The sequence below is a fragment of the Corythoichthys intestinalis genome, chromosome 1 (assembly GCF_030265065.1).
Source record: "Corythoichthys intestinalis isolate RoL2023-P3 chromosome 1, ASM3026506v1, whole genome shotgun sequence".
Classification (NCBI taxonomy): Eukaryota; Metazoa; Chordata; class Actinopteri; order Syngnathiformes; family Syngnathidae; genus Corythoichthys; species Corythoichthys intestinalis.
In genome coordinates, this window is record NC_080395.1 from 34,529,058 (window position 1) to 34,551,919 (window position 22,862).

Consider the following 22,862-nt stretch of genomic DNA (forward strand, 5'->3'; position numbering starts at 1 on the left):
GTTCCAGAGGTGAGGAGTATAATAACTAAATTCTGCCTCACCCTGCTTGGTTCTTAATCTTGGAACATACAGGAGACCGGTTCCAGACGACCTTAGGGGTCTAGATGTTTCATAGGAATCTCACAAATCAAGCATGTATTTTGGTCCAAGGCCATCAAGTGTTTTGTAGACGAGCAGTAGTATTTTATAGGCTATCCTTTGACTCACTGGAAGCCAGTGTAACGATTTCAAAACAGGTGTAATGTGTTCCAGTTTCCTTGTATTTGTGAGGACTCTGGCTGCAGCGTTCTGTACTAGCTGGAGCTTCCTGACTGATTTTTTATGAAGACCTGTAAATATACCGTTGCAATAGTCCAATCTACTGAAAATGAATTCATGCATACGTTTTTCCATATCTTGTTGTGTCAGAAGACCCTTAATTCTGGCTATATTTTTTAGGTGGTAATAAGCAGATTTAGTGACGGACTTCAGATGGCTATCAAATTTTAGGTCTGAATCAATAATTACGCCAAGATTTCTGACTTCATTTGTAGCTTTAAGTGACATTGTGCTGAGGTGCCTGCTTATCTTTGACCTTTCCTTTTTTGGCCCAAAAATGATCACTTCTGTCTTCTCCGAATTTAACTAGAGAAAATTCTGGCAAATCCATTCATTGATTTGATGAATGCATTTACTCAGGGAGACTAAGGGACTATAATCATGTGGGGACACAGAAATGTAGAGTTGTGCGTCATCTGCATAGGTGTGATAACGAGATCTCATACTGTTCCATAATCTGAGCTAGGGGAAGCATATATATGTTAAATAAGAGTGGTCCAAGAATTGACCCTTCAGGGACTCCACACGTGAATTTGGTTCGTTCTGACTTAGGGCTGGGCGATATGGCCTTAAGTACGTATCACGATAAATTGAGCAGATTTACCTCGATAACGATAAATGACGATAAATTCGCCCAAGCAAACTGTTATATAATTTGAAAATTTGAATCAATGCATGGAATACAAATTAACAGTTTCTCGTTAAATTTATTTACCAGCTTTCAATTTAACAATTGCACATGCAGTCTAAACATTAAGTATTTAAAAAATCTTGTAAACAATAAGAATTCTTGTGTGAACATTTATAACAGCTTGTATGACTTGAAAAATATCATCACTTGAATTTCATTAAATTCATTCCGCATTGTTATACACTAGATAGTGGCATACGTTTAGATATTTAGAATAGATACAAATACGACACATCCACCCGCCCCCCAGAAATTATACTTAATTAAAAAATAAAATGTTTCACAAACCTTTCCTTTCTTTTATTCAGCTGAATTATTTACATCTTATGATTTTGGAAATCCTTACAGTATGCAATAAATAATATTCCTGTTCCCAAGCACTGTGCTTACTGTACTGTAATTTTTACAAAAAATAAACAATACATAGTTACTCCCTGTCATCTAGGACGAGCCACTTACAAGACTAGCACTGTCGTGTATTACAAATACTGCTTTGAACACATCTTCACAGACAAAAGCAATTAAACAGGCTTAAAGAGGTCAACTTTAATTGTGTAAGTCACACTTAATGACGACACGATCTCCTGGTTGAAATAGACGACATCCACTTAATTCTATTGAAGATATGAAATGCTGAGGCAATTTGTCAACTTTACTTTTAAAAAGAAACGTGCACTGTTTATCCAGTAGATGGGGCTCTTGCAGTGTGTCAAACAGTGATTCAATTTAGGGCAATTGTCTTAAAAGTGGTTCATTGTTTCAGAAAGCCTCGGTTTTTCCATCCCTATCTGGAACCTGTCAAGAGTTTACTTAATGTCGGGTGAAAGTTTGGCGAAGCTAACTTAAGCCCGACTTCATCCCGTTTACTTGTAGCGTTAGCAGCTAGCGTTAGCAGCTAGCGTTAGCCTACCGGGCTTCTGTTTGATTGGCTTCCTGAAAACCATGTGACTCCCAACGTAAGCACACTGTCTGCTTTCTTAAAGGGGAATGAACATAGCCGAACAACACAGAGTCAAAGCGGGATGAAAAGACTATATTTTCTTCTTTTATTAAATTACCGAATTTACCGACATGGTCAAAATTACGTCGGTCATCGTGAAGAATTTCGGTAACGGTAAATTTTCGGTTTACCGCCCTGCTCTATTCTGACTGATGGTTTCTGATTGACACAAAGAAATCCCTATCATGTAAATAGGATGTGAACCACTGAAGAACAGCGTCAGTAAGCCCTACCCACTGTTCCAATCTGCTGAGTAGTATGTTGTGATCAACCATGTCAAATGCGGCGCTGAGATCCAATAGTAGCAGAACAGATGATTTGCCTGCATCGGTATTCCGACGAATATCATTTCAACATCATAATTATGACGGTCTTACGGCAGTCGTATGATGCCTCTGTCAAATAAAGCGCTACCTATTAACCCAATAATCCAACAAATAAACCGCACTGGACTATAAATCGCCGGATTCAAAATGAGGGAAAATAGTAGCGGCTCATAATCCAAAAATTACGGCAAAAGGTACAAGGACATGGAACTGCAACAACAGAACAAGAACAGCTATAAGTGGGCGTTTTGCTTTTTTGGGCTTGTATAGCTTTAAGTGTGTTTTGGGTTTTATGTGGTTGTTGTTTTGTTCTTGTAACATTCACTACATCTGGAGTCTCTACTGCGAGTTGTCTTGGAAGGAAAGCCAACATGTGTGACCCACAAAGCCGCTGCGTAAATTCATTTGTTCTTCTTCACTTCTCGTCAGCTTGGCTTTAAAAAGTGCAGGGCACGTTTCAAGTCAAGCGGTAAAGTGGATAGAACGAATCTCTCTGTGGCTTGTCATAAGGATTTTCTTTTGTTTGGATAAAAGCAAAAAGGACGCCATCTGGAAAAATCATATGGCTTCGGTGTCCACCTAAAAAGCTATAGAAGTGCTAAGCGCGGGTGTGCTGACACATTAAAAACGAATATGGGAATTCCATGTAGGCTAGGGCATGATTTGTCACTCGTGTGAAACCCCGATATGCTCACATTTACGAGGTGATGTTTGTCCTAAAAGCTACACAAAACCATCATGCAAACATGAGGTGCTACTGCATCCTAACAGCAACATCATACCTCAGGGTTTGCTATATTTGCTAATGAGAAAACAAATTAATGTGGAAACAATTATTATAAAGAAACCCATGAATTTGTTGCATTATCAGTTTTTTCAAGAACATGTCCTTGTTCTAAGGACAAATTACAGTATTCTTTCCATTTTAATAAAAAATGTTGAACATTTTTTTGTTTGATTGTTTTATATTCACTGTGTAAAAAAATTAACATAGCAAACCTTTTGGGTACAGTTCAGAAATATATGTTTATAGTGATAACAAGGCGTTGCATTACAACACAGTACTGTGCCATTCGGAAAGGCCAAAATATAAGGTGCCCTAATTTCCTTCAAGAAACACAGAGAGCATTACCAATTCATAATTTATCCACATTTTTATATGTTTGTGGTTGTTTTTTCCCCAAATTAACTTTTTTTTTCACGCATGTTCTTTCACGTTCACTTTGAGTGAGCCAATCACTTTCATGATAGACATGAAGTGAATGTGGTTGAACAATTAAAGCAAAGCTGCTTTTTAGAGTCAGATGTTGGAATAATGTTCGTACTTAAAAGGAAATGCAAGGTGCAGAAAATGGAAAGAATTTATGATGACTGAGGTTTTGAAGACAGACACAAATAATGTCCGCACAAGGTAAGGTTAAAATTCACCCTTAAAGGGAACCTCTGATTTAGACTCGTAGGCTCTAATAAGCTACAATTGTTCTCTTATACTAAAATATGTTATTCGAAACACATACAAATATTGCTATTGATTTAAAAATCTATAATATTTAGTACATGTTTTGACCTACGGAGGGCGCCATGTATTATGCGCGCACCGGACGCTCGGGGTGATGATGTAATTTGTTACGCACACTAGACGAACACTACCGGGTTACTGCAATATCTTGGCGAGAAGTCCAACATATGCGCACATTGGTTGAAAGCGGCGAGTACTTATCATTTGTCTTTTTATTGAGTCTTTTATTACTTTTATTACCTTTTCATTGCCTCAAAATATTTTTTGCATGTCCTGTCATACTTTTATGCATTGTGTTTCTTCTGGTAGCTTTAAAGCAGATTGTTGATCCGTTGACCCCATAAGTCACGTAGCATATTTAAACCACCCTTATTTGATATTCCGACATTCAAATATTTTTTTCTTGTGGCATCTTTAGTATGTTCTGTCTATATGCATCTAAACAAAACAAGCCGAAAGCGCACGGTAGTACTTTGGGTATCAAATTCGCTTCTTGTTGCACGTTTCGCCGGTGTAGCATATTTTGGCAGAACACCGATTTTCGTCTCTCTCTCTCATCTCATCTCATCTCATCTCATACCGTCTTTCCTTTTCATGTTGTTTTGCTGCTCGTTTTGTGAAATAAAGACAGAGCTGTAATGCTCGTTAGGTTCCTCTCGGGTTCAAATTGAAAGGGTTGAACAGATGACATGTTCAGGTCGCTCAAGTCATACTCTGGAAGTCCGGTAGCGTAACCATGTGACGTCACCGCCCTGTGATGTCAACAACAATGGCGACCTACTAGTTAAACTAATTTTAAAAATCGTATAGAAACGAAAACATTAAGAGGGGTTTCAATATCAAATTGTTTTAACTCATAACAACATTTATCTTTTAAGAACTACAAGTCTTTCTATCCGTGGATCCCTTTAAGCGCATTACTGAAATTGAGACTGTAATAGATATACCACGAAAATGCTGTAAATATTACCATAAAAAAATGATTTTAACCGTTATTTTTGTAATGAGTCGAGAGCAATAATAGCCTGTCTTTCATTGATTTCACGATAAAATAAATACTACTGAATGTAATATAAGAAATCACATAAAATGTACAAATATAAGCCGCAGCCCACTTAGCACCCCTAAATGATATTTCATAGAACTCATACTAGCTGGGTTTTAGCTTTTTCGAGAAAATTACTATCAGCGTCTATTATCCAATTTCTGAAATACTACTTATTACTTATATATTTACTTCTTATTAAAAGACTCACCAAGAAGATAATAGAGGGCATACACCCGCCCCAAAACCAGACAATCACCAACAGATGCAGGAGCTCACCTGTGGTCTCGGGTGTCCTTTAACGATGCACTGAAGCACGAGCGTGTCTCCTTCTTTGATGGTGTAGATCCTCTCACTGATGTTATCGTCTTTGACGTTGCAGGCAGCGCCCGAGTGCACAATCTGGGCGTTGGCTTGAGCTTTTGTTCATAGGCGGGTGGCGATACAAGAGAACCCATAGAAAAAAGAAGAAGAAATAGCATATTACATAAGATCTCTGAAGCGGGAAAAGGTCAAGAACTTAACTGAACACTGGTGCCTTATTTGTGTGTCACATTTGAAAAATCAACGGAATGGACTGAACATTTTCAATAAAATAAGTCACATCTACTGGAAAGTATTTGCTATACTTACAAGATCATCATACAGTACCTAAAAAGTGTTTTAGTGAGACTTTTTTAGAGCAAAATATTGTACGTTGCTTCTCTCTATGAAGGTCAGGAAACAGTTGTACAATCCATGTTTTGGCATGACATTGAAAACTGAAAGCCTTTTTCACTCCAATGCTGCTATACAACACGTCGAGTACTGCACACAGTGATTTTTAAATGGACTTCATCACTAATGTATCCCCCAAAGGCTTCAAGTGACCTATGAAGAGCCCTGGCTTGTGTGCAATTAGCATCAACTGTCCTCACCCCCCTGTGACGAACGGAGACAGACGGGAGGAGGGGGCCGACAGAGAAACAGCGGGCGAGGAGTAAAAAAGGCCAGAGAGGAGCATTAAACCCCTGGGAGTGTCGCGGCAGTCAGGACCGCACGATGATGTGATTAGAATCGATTCACGCGGAGAACAAATCCTCATGCTGCTCAACAACTGTTATCATTGAACAGACAGCAAGTGAGTGGGCGGTCTGTTCACCTTACAACTTCAACTCACATCAGGTATAATACCACTGCTCATTCGAGTTCACTAATCGAGTTCATGCATCTGCTTTTCTAAGTGTGAAATAGCCGAAACACTAAAGTCAAAAGATAAAGGCCTTTTTAATCTACAGTAGGTCCTTTTTAGAATTACAGTCCAAGCATACAATGGGCCCCTTGAAATGTCAGTGTATCTTTTTCATAATTATTCAAGAGAAATGCGAACAACAAATTGTGAGGAAGTTTTCATTATTCCATGTCAGAAAAGTTCAATAACAAAATTCTATCAAATAATTTATGCAAATGCTGAACCAGACTGTTTGATTATTCTTATCTAAATTTTACTGTGTCAGTAAGCCTTAATTTATATTTAAGTACCGTAATTTCACGAATATAAGGTGCACCCGTGTATAATGCGCACACCAAATTTTAGCACCAATAAATAGAAGAATACAAGAAAACAGCGCTCGTGTACAGATACAGAAATGTAATTTTACTGACTGGTGAAACACAGTACAAGCATAGCACATTGGTAGTTCAAAACATAACCAAAAACTGACAATATTTACGGTAATAATATGATTTGACAACTTCTCCAACTTACCAGAATCTAGGAGAAAACAAAACAGATGTGACTTTTCTTTTAAAGGCTGCTGTATAACGTGCTCGTTTCATCATGATGAATAAATGTTTCTTCCATGGATTGATACAATAAAATGAAAGTGAAAACGTAAGTCGGAAATCCGTGAGAGCTCATCGCTGTCAACACGACAGTAACAATAGGAACTATTGTTATTTGGGTTTGAGTTTCCCGAGGGACAGATATAGTTGATGGACACACACAGGAAGTCTGTTGTTACGTTTGTTATGGTCCGAGTTGCGGAGCTGCAATAAATGTTGACTCAAATGAGTTCAAGAAACTAAATTCTGGGCTTTATGAAGAGTGAAAAAAGCAGAATTTAACACAGACGAAATCATTCGGCCGATTAGAGTGAAGTATTACCGAAAGAAAATGGTGACGTCACGTACCGTAATGGTCGGCAACGGGTCGCCGCATATGTTTCTTCAACACAACGTGGCCGTGTCAATAAAAAAAAAAAAATCGGTTTATATATATATATATATATATATATATATTTCTATCTCCATCCATGTACCCGTTTATAATGCGCACCATGATTTTACAAGTTGATTTTGGGGAAAAAAAGTGTGCATTATATTCGGGAGATTACGGTATTAAAAATATTTTCAAAAGTGAGGTGAAATAATAAATTTGTACTCTACAACACAGACAGTTGAGTAATGGAACAAAACATGTTATACGGAATACGTTTTGTAAAATCTGGGAAACCAAGTTATGACATATATTTCAAGTAGGGATGGGAATCGAGAACCAGTTCTTATAGAGAACCGGTTCCGTGCATATTAACTCCATAGAATCATTTGGCAGATTATCTAACGATTCTCTTATAGATTCCAAACAGTCTGATCGACGTCACGGACTTTATGCATAATACACAACGACAAGTAAGCACGTATCACATGAATGCTCACAGTTAAATCACCCACCAAGTATACCAGGAGGTGTCGAGTGATAATGTAGTGGTATTCGAAGGCCAACTCATTATTCATGAGACTACTCAAAGAAATGGTGATTTTTCGAAAAAAGTCTATTAATAAGTTTATCATATTCTCGTCGAATACTCTATAAGAAAAACATATATGCATCTAAAATAATCCTAAACGATTTTATTAGCAATTTTAATACTCCTGTTAGAAAGATTTCAAGGGTATATGTTCGTTCCCATAGCAACCAATCAATTTCCTGTTATTGTCCTACGTCATGCGCGCTGCGTATTCTGGGACCGAGAATAGGTGTAAAATGCGTATTTCCAGCAGAATTTTTGTGCGTCCATGAACGAATGTAAGTATTTTCTCTTCATGCCATAAAGTTCTTATGATAAATTAGAGCCATTATCAGCGCGACCGTTTCGTGTTTTTATTGTCGGCTTGTTGCTCCGCTCGTCCTCGCTGCGTCGAGGAGAGCGTTGTTTACATTACATTCACGTTGCACATTGGTGTTAAGAGGGAAAGTGTTAGTTTAGCATCCTAAAATGATGTTGAACATCCATATGAGTGTACAGTGCTTAGTTTTCGCCACTTTTATGGCCAAGATGACCGCATGTGCACGCAGCGGGCTTCCGGGTTGTGCACCCCCCCCTTGTGTTCATTACACTGCGAGTCATGTATGTGTGTTATTGATTGTTTTACAGTCCATTTGCATTGTTTATTGCATCAGCACTAATTTTCTTTCCTTTCAAAACCACACATATATCCACACATTCCAGTCTTTCACCAACATACAAATACATCAACATCTTTCCACGCATGCTCCCACCTGCTCACTAGCCACGTTTACATGCTGACTTTTATTCATACCGATTCAAATCATTCCGAATGGAAATTTCAGATCAGCTGTTTACATGTCACTTCATCTATTCCGATCCAGCGTTTACATGTGTCTGCCTTTATTCCGAAAGGACGTTTGACAACTGCCGTCTGACATGCGCAGATTAATCAAAACAAACTGTCACATTGCAAAACATGGAGATCGATCGTCAGAGTGCTGCTGTTTTAACTTTAACCCACTTGTTGTGTTTGTGGGGTCGTATCCGCTTCTGCTGTTTTGCTCTTTTGCCTTGTAGTAGCCGCTTGTCAGCGTTTTCCACCGGTTTCTAATCTGGTCAACGCTCTGGTCTATTCCGGCTTCGTGTAACCTCTCGTGAACTTTTTTAAATAGTTCACTGTTCCTCGTTTTACGCCCGTCTAAGCGAGCAATTCTATTCAATTCTTTTAAAGTTTGAATTAAATACAATCTTTCCGCCGGACTCCAATTAGGTGCGCTGTGCTTGGAAGCCATGTTGCAAGTGACGTTACTTACGTCACCAGGTGAAGTCACCACGTCAGTACGGAGCATGTGCAGAAAGAACGCAACCAGACACCATTCCGCTTCCCTGTTTACATGATATTTTACTTCTAATCGGTTTGGGAAAAGGAATATTCCACCCCTGTGAATCGGAATGAAATTCCATTTGGTTTGGGCCTGTTCATTCCGAATGAGGTGTTTATATGGAACACATGTATTCGGTTTGAACATCTAAACCGATTGTAATTGGAATATTTGGCTCCATGTAAACGTGGCAATTGAGTGATTCTTATATCAAGTGCCATTGCCTGTATATAGTTGTGCCTGTTGCCAAGTTGGATTAAAAGTGTCAAAGACACACTCCACTCTCCGCTCCTTGTGTTCTAACCGACACCCCGAGGCGAATGAACCATAAAACATATTGAACCCAGAACCTCATACATTAGTCCAAATTAGAATCGATAAGAGAATCGATAAAGGATCGAATCATTGGGCAATATTGATAATGGAATCGGAATCGTAAAAATCTTATCAATTCCCATCCCTAATTCCAAGTGAAATAATTTTCACTGGCTGACAATATGATTGCAGTCTGTATACACTTAAGGATTAAGGGGTTAAATGTCTTGCTTGATAGGCATGTCAGTAGTAGTTGCTGTGGGAGGGCGGGTCATAAAGTAAACAGTTCTGCATGCCGTGTGTACACTATGATGCTCATAGAACTTAAAGCAGTGAATGGATCACAGTATTGGAAAAGCCTTGTGTACTTGGTCTCAGACGAGTGTGGGAATAAGTTCCGAAGACAGGGAGCTGATATAAATGGTGAATAATTGTCTGCTTAAAGCTGATTGGCGTGTCTGCATTAGTTTGCCTCTCCGGAGAGGAAGGTTGGATAGAGCGGCTCCTCTGTCTGCTCCTGCCTCCGGCAGCTTGGCAGCTTCAGCTGTCTGATCCAAGAGAGGAATGACGGCAGAAGCAGATATGTGGAAGATGGAGCGGGAGAGAAAGAAAGGCGAGTCAGAGAAATGATGGCGAAAGAGGAATGGAAGAAAATCACTACACCACTTTGGTTTGGAGGTCCATTGGTGCACTTTTGATGGACCAATGATTGACATTGAATGAAGGGCATTAGGTAGGATACATATCATCCAAACATCCATCCATCCATTTTCTTTGAAATATCATGTTCAGGGCCACTGGTTAGCCCATTCCAACTAGCTTGAGAAAGACACAGTGTAGACTCTGAACTAGTAAGAGTCAGTCACACGGCACATAGAGACTAACAACTATACACACATTAACACTTATGGAGTGATCAATGAAACAGGCATGTTTTCTTTGGCATGTTAAAAAAGTCGAAGTCCATTAAAAAGAACAAGTGTGGGGAGAATATGCTTAACCCAAATAGAATCGACTAAACACAGACTCAATTCTAGAATCTTTGGATGGCATTTATGTATTACATATAAATACAAGCACACACATTTGCATTCACGCCTAAAGAGTTAGGGGTTAATGAGAGTCTGGTTTAATGTTCAGTGAAACAAACGGATATTTTTTTAAAGTGGCAGGTTCCATGGTCGATTAAAACAAAAAAAAACAAAAAAAATGTTTGGGCAGAACATGCTTATTCGACACAGAATGTACCAAATTGGGTCCTAACACCAGATTTTTTGACAGACAAACACACTAACTACCACCAACAATACTCACTGAAGATTCTAGACAGTCACCTATAGAGCTTATAAACATTAAAATGAACTTTCACGATACAGATCCCTGTCATAGAATATGAGTTGGCTCCTCGATCAGTAAAAGGACAATAACCCATAAAGGAAAAGTAGGGCAAGAAATAACCTTCTAAGCTTGACTGCAACCAGTCCGGGTTTTACTCCAACTGTTACCCAAAGGAAGTTGGGATAGGCTCATTAATACAAGCACTATAGACAGGTTTCCTGAGCGAAATATGGGCGGTGCCATCTTTGACGTTTTCTGCTACGGACTTCTGGTTTAGACAGCACAGCATGAAGTGCGGCTGAAATAAGCAGTGTGTAGACACGGTTTAACTAACAGAGGATTCCACTGAATCGCCAAAAACTGATACAACACGACGTAGATGAGGCTCCAGGACTTTCTGTATTGTATATGGGTGTGAAGCGCCTATATATATGGTTGGAAGTGGAATACTTTCGCGACCAGCTACAAAGCGCCAAAACCTAAAGGATCCACCTAAAAAATTATGTTTGTTCTTATAATTTTGTTGACCCTTCGTGGATAAATTTCTAACAATCTGTGCAGCCTGTGTTAACATGAGTTGTAGACTGATTCACTGGCCATTTGAGTGACCAAAATGACGCAAAATTACAAATAATATTACAGTTGCCAAATAAAGGACGGCTGACACAGATTTTGTTTTTACAAGGAACAACTACAAATCGTAGTCTACAAGGTATTTTTTTACCTGGTTAGATTATAGTTATGGTATTATGAGCTTATCACACATGTGCAGTGGAACAAATAAGTATTTAGTCAACGACTAATTGTGCAAGTTCTCCCACTTGAAAATATTAGAGGCCTGTAAACGTCAACATGGGTAAACCTCAACCATGAGAGACAGAATGCGAAAAAAAAACAGAAAATCACATTGTTTGATTTTTAAAGAATTTATTTGCAAATCATGGTGGAAATTAAGTATGTGGTCAATACCAAAAGTTCATCTCAATACTTTGTTATGTACCCTTTGTTGGCAATAACGGAGGCCAAACGTTTTCTGTAACTCTTCACAAGCTTTTCACACACTGTTGCTGGTATTTTGGCCCATTCCGCCATGCAGATCTCCTCTAGAGCAGTGATGTTTTGGGGCTGTCGTTGGGCACCACCGACTTTCAACTCCCTCCACAGATTTTATATGGGGTTGAGATCTGGAGACTGGCTAGGCCACTCCAGGACTTTGAAAAGCTTCTTACGAAGCCACTCCTTTGTAGCCCAGACTGTGAGTTTGGGATCATTGTCATGCTGAAAGACCCAGCCACATCTCATCTTCAATGCCCTTACTGATGGAAGGAGATTTTCACTCAAAATCTCTTGATACATGGCCCCATTCATTCTTTCCTTTCCACGAATCAGTCGTCCTGGTCCCTTTGCAGAAAAACAGCCCCAAAGCATGATGTTTCCACCCCTATGCTTCACAGTGGGTATGGTGTTCTTCGGATGCAATTCAGTATTCTTTCTCCTCCAAACACAAGATCCTGTGGTTCTACCAAAAATTTCTATTTTGGTTTCATCCGACCATAACACATTCTCCAAGTCCTCATCTGGATCATCCAAATGCTCTCTAGCGAACCGCAGACGGACCTGGACGTGTACCTTCTTCAGCAGAGGGACACGTCTGGCAGTGCAGGATTTGAGTCCCTGGCGGTGCATTGTGTTACTGTTAGTAGCCTTTGTTACTGTGGTCCCAGCTCTCTGTAGGTCATTCACTAGGTCCCCCCGTGTGGTTCTGGGATTTTTGCTCACCGTACTTATCATTTTGACGGCACGGGGTGAGATCTTGCATGGAGCCCCAGATCGAGGGAGATTATCAGTGGTCTTGTATGTCTTCCATTTTCTAATAATTGTTCCCACAGTTGATTTCTTTACACGAAGCGTTTTACCTATTGCAGACTCAGTCTTCCCAGCCTGGTGCAGGTCTACAATTTTGTCTCTGGTGTTCTTCGACAGCTCTTTGGTCTTGTCCATAGTCGAGTTTGGAGTGTGACTGACTGAGATTGTGGACAGGTGTTGTTTTATACCAATAATGAGTTAAAACAGGTGCCATTAATACAGGTAACGAGTGGAGCCCTGTTAGACCTCGTTAGAAGAAGTTAGACCTCTTTGACTGCAAGAAATCTTGCTTGTTTGTAGGTGACCAAATACTTATTTTCCATTCTAATTGGAAATAAATTCTTTAAAAATCAAACAATGTGATTTTCTGTTTTTTTTCCACATTCTGTCTGTCATGGTTGAGGTTTACCCTTGTTGACAATTACAGGCCTCTCTCATCTTTTTAAGTAGGAGAACTTGCATAATTGGTGGTTGACTAAATACGTATTTGCCCTACAGTATACCCCATATAAACACAAGTAGTATGTCATTATTTTTTATTGCAGATATTGATCGCAGTAAAACTTTTGGACAACATGATTCAATTTCTTGTTTTATTCATAACAATTGGTGCATGTGCAAAACAGGTCAATAAATAAAAAATTATACATTTGAAAAATATAACGAAAGTGGCACATAAATCGAGCCTTCCATCATCAAGATACAATGCATGTAGTCTGGATATGTGTCCGTCCACGTACAGTAAGTTGTTATGAGGCACATCAAGTTGTCTTCCCTTGCCGTACAGCGTTTTCCTCTTGTAAACAAACGGGAAAAAACGTGTAATATTTGTATTTATGCATTTAAGATAAAAAGCCCGTGTATGACTTGTAGTAGGAGAGTGTTTTCAATTTCTTCATCATTGAATAACTACATTTAGCAAAGTTAATGATGTCTCAGCTGTGACGCAATACACAGAATTGTAGTCAAATTGAACATAATCGTACCTGTTATTGCTTTGCAGTGGCACTGTCTTGGTTCCGGATCTGCCGTCATTAACACAAAATTCCCATATTCGTGTATTAGAACACATTCAACTTTGTTGATTGTTAGGCACTGGATGCCCTGATTGCGTTTCATTAAATCAACAAAATACAAACATATTTTAGTTGTGGCCACTCTTAGCCATTTCTTCATGTCGTCCTCCCATGTCGTGATGATGGCATATGGATGCGGCATTTCCAAATTTTTGGGGAGGGATTTTGATGAGTAATGCCACTCCAGCTCCATTGTTGTTTTTGTTAGAGAATATGTAAACGGAATTCGCGAGCAGGAATGCGGAAGCAGAAGTACCTCGAAAACTTGTCTATAGAAAATGAATCAGTGCTTAGGAATGTTTCTGTACTGACAGTGTGGACTTGTTCCACATTCTGTGCACTGCTATCAACTTGTGAGGACTATGGTTAAGGAAGGCCATACTTGTAAAAACGCTGCAAAATCTCTTCCCACAAGTGCTGCTCAGACATGCATCAACTGCGTTAGCATAAAAGATGATGATCAGTCTTCAGAAGCAACTGCTCCAGCCAGAATCCAACCGACTGTGATGATCTATCGATCAAAAAGAAAGTCCCATCGGATGTTGAGTGGATATGTTGCATGCACGCTGTTGGAAACATTCAGTGCACATTTAGTGGAGTGTGGAGTAACTGCAAGCCCTGGTCAATTGAATCCTCACAGTCTGATTTGCTTGTGTTTGTGTTTAGATGACAGGGCATCTCTCTTAAAAACCAACGACAACATGGGAAGCCTGCCTAAAAAGCACTTAATGGAGCATCTTTGTATGAGAGTTGAAGTGAGGCGTTATGAGTAGTGTATATCTAGATGCCCGTGACAGTATTTCTGTGGAGGAATTCCCATGGAGGGTCATAATACCGGTGGAATATGACGCCACGCAGAATGTGATTGATATATGTTGTTTCTTTATGGAGGCAGCTCATGCATGCATATAAGCTCCTTTTCTATTTCCTTCATTCACAATAGTCTGTTGAGACTCCCTGGCACTTACTCTGCTATCATGGCGAAAAAGAAAAATCGAACATCGGAAAGGAATAATGTTGAATGTAAATGCTATGGACTCTTAAAACAAAGCAGATTCCTTTATACCAGCTGACAGAAGGAAAAAAAACAAATCTGAGACTACAGAGTGAAGAGATCTGAACAGTTGGGGCCTTGACCCTCATCCAACCCCCTCCTGAGTCCACTTTAATGATGGCTCAATTAAAGCTGGATATCAAAACATGCCTGGTGCATTGATTCAACATTTGACCTGACCGGTAAATGGCCGCTATACATGAAAGTACAACCCTGGATAAACTTATTGCTGCTTTCAATCAACTGCAGAAAGCTGTTTATGTGACTCCCCGTTAAGTCAAAAGACACACACAAGTGGAAGTGTTTGTTTTTTTCTCTGTGAATAGGCTATTAAAGGTTCAATCTAATAAACAATGTTGGTCTTTTTATAGCTTAACATCCAGAATTTTAAAGATCATGTTGGAAGATTTATTTTTTTAAATGTTGTGTGAATTAATGTTGATGAAGATGTTTGTAGCTCTAAAACAGTGAATGTATGAAAGAAGTCTGGATTTGAGGATTTCCCTCGTGTTATTGACGGGCATATCCAGGAATTAACTAATTGGTGAGGAGGGAGACCTCTGAGCTGCTCAGATTGGCGGTCAGTGTGGATGATGGCAGAGAACAGAAGAAGTGGGGATTTACCATAGATATATGTAATTGTATGTTATCAACACAACAGTAAAAGGATATCACAGGGATGTTGATGATATTGCCCAAGGGCACATGTAAAGGGTTAGGTTCTTTTGAGCAACTATGTTGCAGTTTCACCAATGCAGAGATTCATATTAGCGTCCCCGAGTGAAGTTTTTCACTTTTAGTACTAAGTCATTGGACATTTTCTGTAACAAGTACTCTGTCTGGTAAATTTTTCCCCATTTAAGTTCTCAGACGAAGGACACTCTTTGAAGAACTGCGCATTACATGGAAGACTGATATCACTCTGAAAAGAATTTTCCTCTAGTTCAGGCAATTCTAGATCATTATAACTGAATTGTTTTATTGCGTAAAATGTGACAACAATTAAAGGCCATGCTAGATCATGTTCTTATAAAAATGTCAGTATCTTCTTATCCTTCAAAACTCAGGCTGTAAGAACACTTAGATGAAGAAACACCATCAGGATTTCAGCCAAATGTGACTTTGACTTCAACAGCAAGACTGAATCTTCTTCTCCAGGATGAAAAGATAAAGAAAGTGAGCGTCAAAGAGATGAGAATGGTTTAGATCTTTTTGTAGATGGATAAAAGTGAAGATGAGAAGGTGTAGGAGAGAGAGTAATGCAGAAAAAGTTACTTTTCCATAGGTGCTGGCTTTGACTACATTAAAAATGATAAAAACAAAGCAGGGTATAACAAGATTTTTTTTTACAGTATATGTAAAATCCTTAAAGTGCCTATGACAGCAAAAAGCATGTTTATTTCCTATTTTACGCGGTATTTTATGTTCCTGAATGAAAAGGATCGCTTGGATGAGTGTGGAAGCGATCGATATATTTATTCAATTTTTTTAATCCTGCGCCATGAAAATGAGTGACTTCTAGTCAAAATCTGGATTGAGGAAAAAGGCGACGTCAGTGACGTGAGTGGACTAATCATCTTCACAATACAGCCATTACTATATTATGCAGAAGGACTGCGGATTCAGTTGATTTTGCGGATTAATTTATTTTTCGCATCACGCCAGCCCAATGTGCTGCAGGCCTTTGTTGCTGCACCAGGGAGAGGCATGTGAGCCTATTTGGGGTTTCAGAAAGATCCTGTTCACCGAGAAGAATTGGCAAAACAAGTCCGACAACTGTTGGACCTTTGGAAAGACAATGAAGTGAGTAAGTTACATGTTTTATATTATGTCAAATACTGGGATCAAGGCACACGTTTTAATAAGGAGGTGGCTTGCATTTTGTGGATGACAATGCTCCCTGTCCACCGAAATCGCAGGATTGGCCGCCTCCCTCAGCCGACGACCGGCAGCTTGTCGCACACCATGGTCACCGGCCGATGAGCGTCCGTGCTTGGGAAGCCACGTGCTCTTGTCTGCGATTCTCGATTGTGTAGACCTCCACCACTCTCAGCCCTGTTGGTGTGCCCGCCGAGAGAGCACTGTCCTCGGCTTAGGCTCGGGCATCCACGCCCTCCGACGTCAGCCGGTTTGTCCACCAAGAATGGGCCATTTTTGGCGTTCAATAACAAGCCGACACTTGCTCGCCACCTGGGGCTGACCGATCGGTGAATCACCCCAGCTGCCGTGTGTGACATGAGTAAGGGTAGTTTAGTGTGATTTTTCTTTTACGAAAGGCAAGGAAGAGACTTGAAACTGCCACTCGGTTCGGGTTAGCATGTAGCATAGCTCTCACACTCTTTTTTTGACACTTTCCTCCGCAGGGAAATGACATGAGCCGACTAACTCCGGTGGCGTAAAGTACCATTCGGGAAGGTTCAGAACATCTTAGCTGTCAATATACACTTTGGACTCATTTATGTTAGGCTACTTATTCATTTCCTTATGATTTAAAAAAGTCAATTTTTGTGCAATCTTCAAAATATATTCCATTTCCCTCTGGATAATATGGTCATTTGTACTTATTTTTCTGAATGTATGTTATTTATATCTTTGTTATTAAAAAAACAAAAAGTAAATGTTAATACTAACTTCAATTTAATATACATCCTATGTGCTTAAGTATTTAAAAGTGAGATTTGGCATTTAGTATGTGAGGAAATGAGGGAAAATAAAAATTAGAAGATGGAGGTTGGGGTTAGTGCTGTTTTTGTTAACTTTTATTTTGCAAATCATTGAAAAAATACTATTTTGAATGAAAATCAGTTTTTGTATGTGTTATAGAAGTAACAGTGCTGAAAAAAGTTTTTTTTTTTTTTGCATTTAAGTTGTTTAAGAGGTTTAACCCCCCCACCACCACCACAAAAATGAAATAAATAAATAAATCAAATTTCTGGCTCCGTGGCGACTTTCATGTCGGGGAGTTCGGGCAAGAAATTCTAGCCAATTTAAACCCTGGTTACAGTGTATCACAAAAGTGAGTACAACCCTCGCATTTCTGCAGATATTTAAGTATATCTTTTCATGGGACAACACTGACAAAATGACACTTTGACACAATGAAAAGTAGTCTGTGTGCAGCTTATATAATAGTTAATTTGTTTCCCTCAAAATAACTCAAAATATAGCCATAAATATCTAAACCCCTGGCAACAAAAGTGAGTACACCCCTTTGAAAAAAATGTACATCCCTCAATGTCCAAATTGAGTACTGCTTGTAATTTTCCCTCCAAAATGTCATGTGATTTGTTACAGGAGTGCTGTCAGCATTGCTAAAGAGATTGTACTGTACACAAGAAAGCCCGCAAACAGTTTGCTGAAGACATGTCAACAAAGCACATGGTTTACTGGAATCATGTCCTATGGTCTGATGCGACGGATGGGAAAATGACAAGCAGTACTCAATTCGGACATTTAGAGATGTACGTTTTTTCAAAGGGGTGTACACACTTTTGTTGCCAGGGCTTTAGATATTAATGGCTATATTTTGAGTTATTTTGAGGGGAAAATAAACTATTATATAAGCTGCACACAGACTACTTTTCATTGTGTCAAAGTGTCATTTTGTCAGTGTTTTCCCATGAAAAGATATACTTAAATTTCTGCAGAAATCCAAGGGGTGTACTCACTTTTATGATACAATGTATATGCTCCAGCACCCCGCAACCCTCCTGAGGATAAGCGGTTCAAAAGATGAATGAATGTATTGAACTTCGAAAGACTAAAGAACACAGAACCAAAATAGCGTCATCATTTTTGCTGATTGAACATAGTAGTCACTAATTGATAGGATTTTTACGATTCCGATTCCATTATCGATATTGCTTAACGATTCGATTCTTTATCGATTCTTTTATCGATTCTAATTTGGGGGAAAAGAAGAACAAACGCTTTGATTGGCATCGAGTTTGTTTAATCAGAAGTCACAACCTTACAAACTCACAACGAGATCATAAGAGGCCCAAAGCCTCAATGTTAACTGTGGCAATAAGTGGCAAATACACAAGAATGTGTAACATTTTACTGAAACATTTATCTAATAGAAATAAAAAATATTGGTATATATTGGCAGATAGGTTGTTGCTCTGCCTTTGGCAATATGTGTTAAAGCAGGGGTCCCCAAACTTTTTCCTGTGAGGGCCACATAACTTTTCCCTTCTCTGATGAGGGGCCGGGGTCAGTTTGTAACAGAAAAAGTGTGACGATCGCAGAAGTGCATAAATGTAAAAAATTATTGTTTTTCAGAAAGCCACAATCAAATAACCCTTTCTGGATTCTTCACGGAATGAAAGTAAAGAAAATAAAAATAATAATATAATATAATAATAATAATTAATCATAAAAACACTATTAATTAAATAGATAATAACCAAATAACCCTCTCTGAATTCTTCAAGGAAAAGGCCAGGAAATAATTAACACGATTGAGAAAAAAAAAAAAAAAATCAAAATGGCCAGACCAAATGTGGAGGCAGGCCGTATTTGGGCCGCGGGCCGCAGTTTGGGGACTGCTGGGTTAACGTGTATTTACCATTACATTGAAATGCATGCCTTTTAGTTTTTGTGGCGCTTACACGCTCAAGTGGGGGTGCCCTTGCGCTTCCTGACGCGAAGAAGAACGCGCTCATGTGAAGAAGAGCGCGCTTACACCCAAAGAAGAAATGCCGCATCCAAGTGAGTGAGCGAGTTAGTGAGAGAGGGAAACACTTCTACGAGCCTACGTTCTTTGTTAATGTTAATATCTACAGAGGCAACGACTGTATGTATCATCTTTTGTGTTGATGTTGTGTTTCCACTCGCGATCGGACACTTAAATCCAGTTGTGTAGTGGTTTGAACGATGTGCTAATGCTAGCGAACGAATGCTAACCATACTGTTATTAGCAGCTAATCATCGCTGATTTACGTTGATGCAAACCTGTTTGTTATTGGGGACGAAATTAATTTGTTTCATTTCTATTCTTAGTTTCACTCTTCAAGTGATGGTTGAATAAAGTCAGCAAATTATACCAACGTCTTCTGCATCGTCATTTGGGAGTTTAGCTTGCTGTATAGCCAGGACTGAGCCTTAGCCTCTCTGTGAGGACAGCGCAGTCGTATTCCCTCCCGATGCAGTTATCTCCACCTTGCAATGACTGCAAGTCGCTTTGTTGTAATTTTTCCTCGTGAAGTGAAGACACACTTTCGAGCGTTTGAACCTACGTGCTGTCATTGTTATGTTTATGGCTGCAATGCTCGTGCTTACCCGTCGTAACCTTTCATTTTCACACTCTTTCCTGGTGAAGTGTAGTCAAACTTTGGAGCGAGTGGTTCTTGGCGCCATGCTAGTTTGATACGTCTGGATAACAAGACACGTCACGACGCAATACGCGTCTTTAGGAATCGTTAAAGGGATCGTTAAGGCTTTTTCATTGTGATGTCGAGGCCTCGAAACACTCGGAACCGGTTCCGAATTGGAATCGGATTTCGATTCCCATCCCTAGTAGTCACACCCCTGGCTGCTCAGCATAGTATGGGTACCTTAGCAAACTGTCAAATAATTAATATGGATTGGTGATGAACAAACATTTAGATCAGCTCGACTATTAACAAATACCCTGTACAGTCTGGGTTTATGTGAGTCACATAAGAAGTTTGACTGTCTATTGCCCTGTAAATCCTTCTTTAAATTATCTTCGAGAACAAAAGTTTGGCATTCAGTGTCATCAAGATTCAAATTGAGATTTGAGAGGACACAGGAGGAAGGTGTAAACAATAACACATTAAAGGAATTGAGCATGTCTCCAATTTGCTCCTTGGCCTTCCCACATCTTTCCCACCAACCTCTGGGTGTCCCAGAACATCTGTTTTGACAAGAAGCAATGATGTGAGCGAAAGACAGGGGATATGAACAGCTGGTGCGGAGCCTAAAAAAATGTCAGCAAAAGGTTCAGATTCCTTTACTTTGAATTGTGCACCGAGCCATATGCCAACTGAACCTCCTTAGGTATAACATATGGTGATTCTAGTCAAGGTAGGCGAAATAGCACAGGTATGATGAAGAGAGGCACGGAATAATTCTTCCTTTTTCCATAAGTGTGTTGTGATGGAGAGGAGAGAGAAGGAAGCAAAGGCCAATGGGAATGTAACCTCACGATGACAGGGAGGAAAGAGGAGAGCATAGTACGAGGCACTTTATATTTCGGAGGCAAGACGAGGCAATGTAGCACGGGAGGTCGTGAGGGCCGTGTCATCCGTCTGCCTGACTCTCGACATGACCTAATTCTACTGAACCATAATAAGCCAACTCATTTTTAATGACACACATGGAAGCGGATAACGAGAAGAGGAATTCTTTGTGCGTGCCGAGTAGTCGACAACCCAGGTGAAGTGGGAGGAAGGAAGAAAGTATTTGGGAGAAGTGGAGGGCAGGAATTAGAATGCTGCAATAGGACTATATGTGGAAGGAGGAGGACGAGGAGTTGGCACGGTTGGATAGAAAGAAAAAAAAAAATCTTCAGAAGCAGAGGGAAGGTGTTTGAAAGTCCGAACAACCATTTTCCATACCGTGCATCCTCATGAAGGTCACGGGTGTGCTGAAGCCAAACCCAGGTGACTTGAGAAGGTACAAAATTCAACCTAAACTCAAGTGCCCTAAACGCAAAATGACGAAAATATCTGATAGGACCCATACCTGAGGTTCTGTGAGAGGTTTTATACAACTTTAAACTTTTTGTTTTCACAAAAAAACATGAGTTGGATATGGAACCATGCAAAACTAATGCCTACTACAGCTTGAACTGTATTGAAAAGTTTAGATTTAATTTCAATTTTTAACTCTGCAATCATGATCAGATATGGATTTGGTGTGATCATTTGAGGCACAAACTATCCATCCAGCCATTTTAAACAACCCTAAATCATTAGGGTCATGAGTGGGCTGGAGCCTTATCCCAGTTGAGTTTAAAATAGGGCATACCATCGACTAGTAGCCAGCGAATGTAGCCCATATGGAAAACTGACTATTAAAGAGAATTAGAACAAGACATATAACAGTTTAAGTTTTGATATTGATATGAGTCACACAAATAACAAGTCGCTAATTGAAGAACAGCAAATTTTGTGTCACTCTTTGCTCCAAGCACACTTTTTTTATACAACTGCAGTCTGGATTTAACAAACATTACACATCATGGATGCATGGATGTGACCAAGGGTGGATGATAGACGATGCACATTTATGTAAGAGGAGATTTGTATCATTTAATCATTGTGTAAGTAGAACAAGATTAGGAACAATGTTGTTATGGGAAGCTTTAAATTAATAAAAATAAATAAATTAATTATTATTATTATTATTTTTTTTTAAAGCTGTTTTTAAAAAGAATTGCGTGGTTAGAATTTATATGCAGAGATTTTACTTCTACATTTACAACATAATCGTGTTTTGATAAGTTAGTCTCACATCAAACTTAAATGTTATCATAGCTAAATAAAAATAGAGAAAGAAAGAAATAAAAAACTGAAGTACAGTAACTAAGGTAAATTTGATAACAAATTCAAGTTGTAAATATATTACACACTGGAACTTTGAAATACTAAGGATGCCTCAATTGCATATTAAGTTTGAGTCACCTGATTTTGAGAATCTGCCGATATTGAGTCCCATTTCAATACTGATTTTTTTTTTTTTTTTAAGTTCTTACAAGTTCCAAACTTGTTACAATACAAGTAGTACCCGGATTACGACGGACCCGACTTATGCAATTTCGACTTTACGACGCCTGCGTCTTGTATTGTTTTTAATGTTGACTTCTGTTTTTTGTAATGCATGCTTTTATTTTGGAACAGGAAGCGTAGAGCAGGTTGTACTTTCGCACGCCAGAGCATTTCCACACCCGGCCACCCCACACACGGCAGTGATGGCACACCACACGTACACTTGAGGAAGAAGCCGAGTAAACTGACAGCCTGCGCGCACATTTGTTGCCTGTGAAGCATCCAGAGGCGACGGCTGTATATAACCCCTTTTTTACTGTTTATTGTGCGTTTTAAATCGTGGTCGAATACTTGGAGCGAGTTTATGTGATTGTTTTTGATGAAGTGCGGACACTAACTGATACAGGGTAATCGTTTGTTATTGC

General features: G+C 39.3%; 1 protein-coding gene across 4 annotated transcripts in view; it reads right to left on the reverse strand.

Annotated features, from left to right (window-relative positions):
* The window catches only part of LOC130925492 (MAM domain-containing glycosylphosphatidylinositol anchor protein 1), a 347,692-nt gene that overhangs the window by 238,295 nt on the left and 86,535 nt on the right, over window positions 1-22,862 (reverse strand). For all 4 annotated transcript variants that reach the window (XM_057851332.1, XM_057851333.1, XM_057851331.1 and 1 more), the window contains one exon: window positions 5,179-5,318. In XM_057851332.1, the coding sequence (XP_057707315.1) occupies window positions 5,179-5,318 (140 nt within the window). The remainder of the gene's footprint in view (window positions 1-5,178; window positions 5,319-22,862) is intronic.